This window comes from Dermacentor andersoni, chromosome 5, assembly GCF_023375885.2.
Source record: "Dermacentor andersoni chromosome 5, qqDerAnde1_hic_scaffold, whole genome shotgun sequence".
Classification (NCBI taxonomy): Eukaryota; Metazoa; Arthropoda; class Arachnida; order Ixodida; family Ixodidae; genus Dermacentor; species Dermacentor andersoni.
This window is the reverse complement of record NC_092818.1, coordinates 175,770,500-175,779,212: the sequence shown is the minus strand read 5'-3', so window position 1 is coordinate 175,779,212 and position 8,713 is coordinate 175,770,500. Positions and strand designations below refer to the sequence as shown.

Sequence of the window (8,713 nt, the reverse complement as noted above, 5' to 3'; positions counted from 1 at the left end):
AAAGTTTTGAGATCAACAACATGCAGAATCAATGTCTTGCGTGAGGAGGCAACAAATCCATAAAAAATAATAAACTGACTCGATCTTGTCAGATGTGGTTGCACTATTTAGAAGCTGCGCGGTTCTTTACTCAAATATATTCTTCTTCAGTCGGTTTGATAAATAACTGTAATAAGCGTTTCTGTCATAAACGACGCGTCCCGTATGCAAGACACCCTTAGCATTGAAAGACAGACGTTTGTTCGAGAAACGCGGGCGTCACACCTATGGTTAAAAAAGGCTTATTGACTGATTTTCTTAAAGTGCGCTTGTACCGCACTGTACCTCTGTTTAAATTCTAATGTAGCGCTATGCCCCACACACATGTAGCATAATTGATATCATGATCTTACGTAAGGTTTAGTTGCTGCACTTCATATGCGCTTGGCTTTTAAAGGATAAGAAATAATTCTTATTTAACCTCGCGCTTTGAGCTCTCTGACGCAGTTTAGCTGACGTTCAGCACTGTCGGTTAATCCACACTTTAATCAAAGTGTTTTGAAAGCTCGGTATAAGCTGTTCATTCACGAAATTAAAGTGTGGGAAAATATTGTCAAGAACAGTTGCAGAATAAGATAGCCTCATCATGTACTTGAGGCGAGCTATTTCGCTAACATTAAATATTTGAAATGATCGCAAAGCGGCTTTGAAAAACAGATTCGCAGAATAATACATTGGGAAACATTATATTACTCTTTCTTACATGACCGTTTAAATTTCTCTCTGGAGTTCCTTATATTTACGCGCGTTAAATGAAAATTTCGAAAACAAGTTGTTTAGTAACTTACCCCTCTCGTGCGAATGAAACAACAGCCTTCATCATGAAAGCGCTGAACTTCCGGTCATCTTCTGTGTAGTTGGCCTCCTCTAGAAAGGGTGTTCCGAGCACATACGGTATATCCTCCATATGCGTGTTTCGAACCCACTCTGGCATGTCAGATTTCTGAGACCTATGACCGAACACAAAAGAGTACACATTGCCACCTTTCGCCGTATGTAACTCGGCAAAAAATCTGCTCGGGCAGTAGAAGTAGTGATTGCCGATGAAATCCGCCACTGCTTGTCTCAGTTCAGCATTGTCCCCGGGAGAAACTGCATTCAAGTAGACTTCGGCCAATGGAAGCATTTTATCCTTGAGCCACGATGATAGGATCTCATATAACATGTTCTTCAAGTCGTCTCTGTTACTGCCAGTAAAATCGCCCCACAGAAGCTCAGTATCTGGTTGCAGGACAAATGCAAATGCTCCTTCGTTTGCGGTAACGCTGACCATCGCATCAACGGGGCGAAATCGTCCTTGGTCTGCAACAACAGACGGTAATTCTGGTAAAAATTCTGTCCCGAAGGTGGGCAGAAAAGCTATGACTTTCGGCGCTGTCACGTTTTCGGCAGCCTCACTGACTTGCACAGCCGATTTCCCTAGAAGACAGTCGAGCACCACCTCCGGGTGATTTTCCAAATCCTTGAAGGGGTCTGCGCAATCCAAAGCTTTAGCAGCGGCATTACCCTTCATGGTACTTTCACACATAGAATCTACGGTGCTGTCCATGCTCTGTGTTCCGCTCATGAGAAAAATGCGACGGAATAGGCCGGAGCTGTACGGCGACAGCAATATATTATGAACGCTCATAGCACCAGAGCTTTCCCCAAATACAGTTACCAAATTCGGGTCTCCACCAAAGGCTAAAATGTTATCCTGCACCCACTGTAGCACATACAATTGGTCCCACAGACCCACGTTGCCCGAAATATTTTCTGACTCTATGTCCAAATAACCAAATATAGACAGTCGAAAGTTACATGTCACCACGACGACATTATTGAGAGCGGATAAGGCAGTAGCATTGTACCTGCTTTCGTAGGCCGAACCTATCTTGAATATCCCGCCGTGAACCCATACCAAGACTGGAAGATCCGCTCCTTGTGACGCGTTTGGAGTCCAGACGTTGAGGTACAAGCAGTCTTCGGAAAGCGGCGTCGGTATAGGGAAGATCCGAGGATTTCGTGCCTGCATACAGGAATCTTTCACGGAAGTTGCGTCGTAGATGCCATCCCACGAGTCCGGAAGCTGTGGCTTTTGGAAACGTAGCTCACGGATTGGTGCTTTAGCATATGGAACTCCAAGGAAAACTTGTATTTGCTTGTCCAAGAACGTGTTAGTTTGCCCACGGATGCGTCCGTTCGTCGTCGACACTATGACGGAAGATACGTTAACGATGTTCCCCAAACAAATTAACGTTACCAGTAGCGCAGATTTCCAGGTGCTCGGCGCAGGCTGTCCCACACTGTTCATGCAAAGAACAAAAAAGGAACATTTTGGTTTATGGGAAATAGAATTTGTGAAGTTCTCATAAACAACCTCCAAAACAATGAGTGAAAAAAAATGTATGCGCGAATCGAGGAGACAGTGTAATGTACGTTCACGTGGTGAGAGTCTCTGCAACCTGCCGTCTTCACCCACAGGCAGATAATCGGTATGGTGCAAAATTTTGTGCAGAACATAATCGATTGCATCGCATTTCTTTAACCACTTTGCGAAAGCTTCGCTTCTTAAGTTATGACATGTAGCTTGGCCGTGCATAATGGTTTTAACTGGCGAAACATGTATCATATTTTAGCAAATTATATAGCTTGTTAACATAGAAATATAGCAAGTTCGCATTTTGCATTGTTGAATTGGTGTCTAGCGTCTAAGATACACAAAGGCAAGTTAATTGCACTTCGGAATCATCGCCTGTGCCGCCTTCCTGTAGTTGGTTGAATTAACCTCCTTTTGTCTGCCCCACGCTACTGCGGATTTTCAGGTACGCGCATGGAAGCGCATATGGTTTGACGCGCACTTGAGTAGTTGCTTTGATTCCAATCTCCTGAAGTGAAATTTACGTAACGGCCAACGCAAGCATCAGGCGGGGACTCGCACCGTAGTTTGAATAGTCCGATGAAGCGCTCTCCTAATTTAAAGGTCACATTTGCTTGCTTTCAAAGTGAATAACATTGGCTTAGTTGACAGATTTTATTGCGACAGCAATTATATGGGCACCCCAGACGCATTTCTGCCGTCGGCGTTGCCGTGATTATAAAGTCCAAGGGCGATAAAATCGTCGCCGCGTGCCGCATTCTGTGTGTGCGAATCGAAGCGTGCGAGAATGAGCCGAAGATGGTGGTTCAATCTCGCGCGCGCAAGGGAGGAAAGCGGGGAGGAAGCGTGCCGGCTTCCGTCGCCGTCGCGTGCAAGGCATGGGGTCGGTGATCGGGAATGGGGGCGCTATCTACTCCGGCGGCAGCTAAGTATGGCGCGACAGCTCGTGCCCTATCTTGAACGTTATCGACGAAGGGGGGAGAGTACGCCAAGTGCTGATAGCTTCGTGTGCGCTGGGTTCTCGCTGCTTTTCACTCGAGCGTTTTGATAGCGAGTGTGCGCGGTCAGCGAGCGACATGTGTTCATGTTTGCTTCTGCGCATGTGATACCATGCTTGTTAATTTAGTTAGTAACCGAATACTTTCAAGATTACACGGCCGATAAAGCTACTATCCTTGCTTCGCTTAGCTGTCTACAAATTTGCTATTGCAATCAATGCTACGCCTTTCGGGAGAAACTACGACATTTTTCTGTCCTAATTCGCTGACCAGAAGATAGGAGTGCGCATAAGTGAAGAGGGTTTCGGTGGGGTCGAGCTAGCGCAGTGCAAGTACACAACCTGATGAGGAGGGTGGCGCCGGAATCTGCGATTGGGACACTTTTTCTTGTTTAGCTTTCGGTGTCTGGTAGAAAATCGCGGCGGCATGCAACGGAAGCGTAACACCGCAGCTAAAACGGATCCTCAGCAAAATTTGGGGGAGTGACGTCGTGTAAGTGCTGAAAAGACTCGACAACGTTGTGGTGCCAGGCGAAAATTTATATTATACGCAAATAAAACCATCTTCACTGCAGCTCCAAGTAGCCCTTGCCAGAGTGTTCGACGGGCTATTCATTTCGAAATGGGGCACTCTCCTGCTATTCCGAAAACAATTCGGTTTTGTTCGGAGTATTAATGCATCTTTGTAGCGTGCATGTCACTGACGCGGTGAGCTTTCGCGGTTTTGCGATGCCGCGTGACAGACAGGCGAAGTGGGCGCAGCCCGAAACCTTTTGAACGATTGAGGAGAGCTGATGGTAAAAAGGCGTAGAAAAATAATTTGTTTTGTTCGGTCTAATTATGCATAATCAGTGTGTGCACGGCACAGGAGATGGAGAGCATTCGCGGCTTTCCTGACGTTGTGTTAGAGATAAGCGAAATGGGAGGTGCTCAAAAAAATGTTGATCAGTCGTCAAGGTTGACTGCAGAAATGGGATAGGAAAGTTTGGAATAGCTTTACGTTATAGCGCCCCACGTTTGGTTTCAGGAAGTTTGGTCATGGTTAATCATCGTGGGTTTTCTTTTCCTTTTCTTTCTTTTTTTCACAGAGGTAGGACATTAGGCAATATAATAACAACAGCTTGGTGGCGCAACCCACCACCCCGTTCCAAAGGGGGCGCTCATAGCATCTATCCAACCATCCATCCATTAGGGAAACCTGCATGCAAGCTCTGTGCTTGCAGAATGCGAGGGATCGTTCTCGCATTCTTCCTTCGTTACATCTAGCGCTTTGAGACGCTGTCGTTGAGATGCTGCGTCTCTTGTCGCAGCGTCTGCGATCAGAGGCAGTGGCAGGTGCTACACGGGATTCCGAAGGTGGGGTGGTGGTAAACATTTATTGCTTGAGCCTTTTTACAATATTACTTGTGAGGGGGCTCAGGAGCGCGTAGGGTGTCCGGGAGTTTGTGGCCCTCGGCGACCCTCAGAGCCCAGTCCACCAGCCGTATTTGGTCGGCTGGGTTGGAGCTAGACACCGCGGTCTCCCATCCCTCGACGTCGGTGAGTTGCCACTCAGAGCTCCGAACGCGTTGCTTGGGGAAGTGGTGACCGAAGTACCTGTTGGATTCCGTGTAAGGGTAAGTCACGGTGATAAGGGAAGCGCCCCGCATAGGAGAGTGCAATATAGGGCAACAAATAACCACCTCCCAATGCATTCTCTACTTATTCTTGAATGGTAGGCGGGCTTGGTTCTTTATAAATATTTGCGTTATCCATCAATGGCAAACATTTCAGCAGCGCAATTTCAGACATATGCCTACAGACTTTGTGTTCAAAATCTTAGCTTCAAGGGTATGCAGAACGCTTAACAATTTTTATTCTCAAATTTGTGCGTTGTCGTTGCCCATAGTGCTGATTAAACGTGTGAACGAAATTTGCAGACAAACCGGAGCCATTACAGAGGACCAGGCGCCTTCCTTATTCGCTTGCTTAGCGGCTTCACACAAACACCGCCAATTTCATGCGCGTTCAGCAGACGCTACACCGCCGCTTCGACATACTTTGACTTACCTTACTCCCATCATGGAGCTCCAATTCAACGGCGCTCCTTTGTTCCCGCTCTTTCGAGAAAAGGATAATAAATACACTTGACTTACGGGGGGGTATATTACTCGGCCATACCATAAAAGTTCACTTTCCCCGTAAAGTAAAATCTCAATTAGACTTTTAGGGCCCAGAAAACACCTGCGGGCGCCGAAGGGATTGCAGCTTCCCCGTGCCAACGCGCGTTTATGCCTCCTGTGCAGGTGTTCCATTGTCGTCGGGGGGGGGGGGGGGGGGGGTATTCTGTAACAGTCCACCTAGTGGACATGTCCATTTCGTCTGCTGGTGAAGTGCTGATTGGCTGGAATGCCTGCCTCCTCCTGACGCGTACCCCAGCGCAGCCAATCAGCACTTCAGCAGCAGACGAAATGGACATGTCCACTAGGTGGACTCTTACACAATATGCCCCCTCCCTCCCCCCCCCCACAAGTCGCTCACTGAAGCTGACGCCACAGACAGAGTGATATGGTGTAACGTTCCAAACAACGAAATAATTACAGAACCGTTCCCTAGCTGCAGATAGTGTGTAGGCTGACTGCACCGCTTTCCTGACTCGAGCACTGCTGATGCAACCCATTCCGGCCAGTAACATACGTATTTCATTTTATTCTTCCAGCTGGCCCATTATCTGACCCCCCATATAGCTATATATATATATATATATATATATATATATATATAGGTATACATATGTATGTCACACAGAATACTTATTATACCGTTGTCACACATGCACTCCTGATCGCGATCGCAGGCTGACGTCTTCGCCCTCTAGCACAGTGTTCTCAAAACGCTATAAAGCAAAAAAGTGAAGGCAGCTCAACAAAAAAACACCTAAAAACCTTTTTTATCAGCAATAGTAAGATCTAAAATATAAATATTGCCCAAGTGTAATTATATTTTGCGAATCTGCATTGTAGCCAAGGCATATTGCAGTTCTGAAAGTTGCAGAAGATCGGCAGACGATAATAAGTCGAATCGGAACATCAAACCGTGTAGCAGTGACCATTGTTGATCGCGATCAAGAAATTTGCTCCGGATCGAGTCCGATTGTAATCAGAAGTGTACGTGTGACGCCGGTATTACAAAAACCACCAGCGCAAAGTAGCTCAATAGCGACTCTTATACCGTATTACTGAAATGAGCACGCTTACTTGCAATACAGTACGCCGAAGCCCTTAAGAAGCTGTAGCTCGTGCCACGAGACTGGGGCCGAACCACGATGCCGCCTGTTCAAACGCATGTAAAACGAAGAAACCCTTTTCTGGAATAACCACAGGGCCGACATTAATCAAATCTGTTACCCGACGTGATTGCTTATAGTGGCTATTGCGTTGGGCTGCTAAGTACGAGGTCGCGGGATCGAATCAACGCCACGGCCGCCGCATTTAGAGGGGGGCGAAATGCGAAAACATCCGTGTACTTAGATTGAGGTGCACGTTAAAGAACATCAGCTAATCCAAATTTCCGGAGTCCCCCGTTACGGCGTTCCTCTTAATCAGAAAGTGGTTTTGGCACGTAAAACCACATAATTTAATTTTAACCAAGTTTATTGCATTTCCAAAGTTGAATTCTAGTGACTGTTGGAATGGAAACATTGAAGGCCATAACTTTTCCAAAGGCAATGTAAATAGATTGGCAAGATTGAAGAAAAAAACTAGATAGAAGCACGACGTTTCCAAATTCGTAGCTCTGCACCAACAACAGATATAGAAGTTCTGTAAACAGAATGCAATAGGATTAACATACAAAGCTGATAAATCTGTTACATCAACTTATATTTTACGTAAATTTGTTACCTTATTCACAAGGGTTCTGCGAAGGTTCTAGTCATATATTAGTGGTTTATTTGAGAGCCATGCTTAATAGACTGATTTTGTCCGCTTTAAATGTGCCATTAGATGCAATTTACAAAGTTGTGATATCGTTAGTTATTGATGAGTTAAAAAGTAGTAAACTTGGCAGTTTAGTTTTCTGAAATCATGCCATCTTCAACAATATTTATTAACAAATTGGCGGCTACAATAAAAAATTCGCTACCAACCGCAACTACATCCTTACTTCTTTTAATTAACAAACCTCATCAAATTTGGTGCAGTGGTTGCCGAGAAATATTATTTTTCCTTTTCTGTGTATCTGGACAGCAGCCTTCGAGCTAACGCTACTCCTTAAAACCATAATGCTCATCTAGCATTCTTCTGCTGCACGAACTTTAATACCTCGAAATTTATATTTAAGCACGTGAAACTTAACGCACAGCCTATAGTAGCGTTTTTTATATGCTGGAGCAAGTTGTTAGTTGTAGATAGTCCAGTAATGTAATCAATAAATCGTGCATTGCTGCGCTAATTAGGCTTTTACTGATATATCATTTCATTGTTGTTGTTGTTGTTGTTGTTTTGCGGAAATGTGCAGCCCCAGCGGGAAAAGATTAGCACAACTGACTCGCGGCCAGAGCGGCAAAATCGACACGCGCGGCTTTGTTGTTCCCGAGCGCGCCGAATGCGAGAGTGCCAGGCACATCCCATTTTCCAAAACAGCGGTGGCCGGCAGACGCCGAACCACCTTGAACCCGCATTTCGAAGGCCTCTCTTTTCGGCCAAGCTATGCGCCAACGAGACGGCCCCAAGTGAGCCCATTTATTAATTTTTTATGCGTGGACGTTATTAGCGATGGTAGTTGCTGCCCTCTGACATAGGCACTGTCGCACGTGTCCTATCACAGCGCGTCGCCCAGCAAATTGCTTGCTTTAGATACAACCGCGATAAGAAACACCGCTGTTCACAATGCCAGCGCAAAAAGAACAAAAACAAAGAAGAGCGGGTTCATGTGCGCACCCATAGTAGCGCATGATTCTGCCGTAAAGTAACGCATAAGATATCAATTACCGGGCGCATTTTAAAATGGGCCCCTTTCCGCCGACCCTCACCTGCTTTGGAAAATGGAACGAGCCTGGACTCTCGCCAGCGGCGCGTTCAGGAGCAACAGCACCGCCTGTCGCTATTTTGCCGCTCCTGCCACGAATCACTTGTGCTAATCTTTTTCCGCTGGGACTGTAGCATTCATAGACATAATAACGGTGAAAAGCTTGCTTCACTTTTCATTAATGGATGTGGAACTGTGTTTGGACATTACAGAGCGACCCAACAGATATCATACTTGTATCCATTACCCCTTTAAATAATTACTCGGAAGCACCTGCTCCAATTGCGCAAGTGAATTCGCGTGGAGATTAT

At 45.9% G+C, this 8,713-nt stretch overlaps 1 protein-coding gene across 1 annotated transcript; it reads right to left on the bottom strand.

Moving 5' to 3' along the window:
- Window positions 1-823: 823 nt before the first annotated feature.
- Window positions 824-5,455, bottom strand: LOC126532199 (acetylcholinesterase-like). Its single transcript, XM_072288390.1, has 3 exons — window positions 5,445-5,455; window positions 4,800-4,991; window positions 824-2,324 (listed from the first exon to the last, which is right to left on the bottom strand). Exons 1-3 carry the CDS (start codon window positions 5,453-5,455, stop codon window positions 824-826), a joined length of 1,704 nt encoding a protein of 567 aa, XP_072144491.1.
- Window positions 5,456-8,713: the final 3,258 nt, after the last annotated feature.

Coding starts and splice junctions, on each gene's coding strand:
- LOC126532199 (XM_072288390.1), bottom strand. Junction 2,325..4,799: donor GCTCCTGAGCCCCCTCACAA/GTAATATTGTAA, acceptor TTGCATGAACAG/TGTGGGACAGCCTGCGCCGA.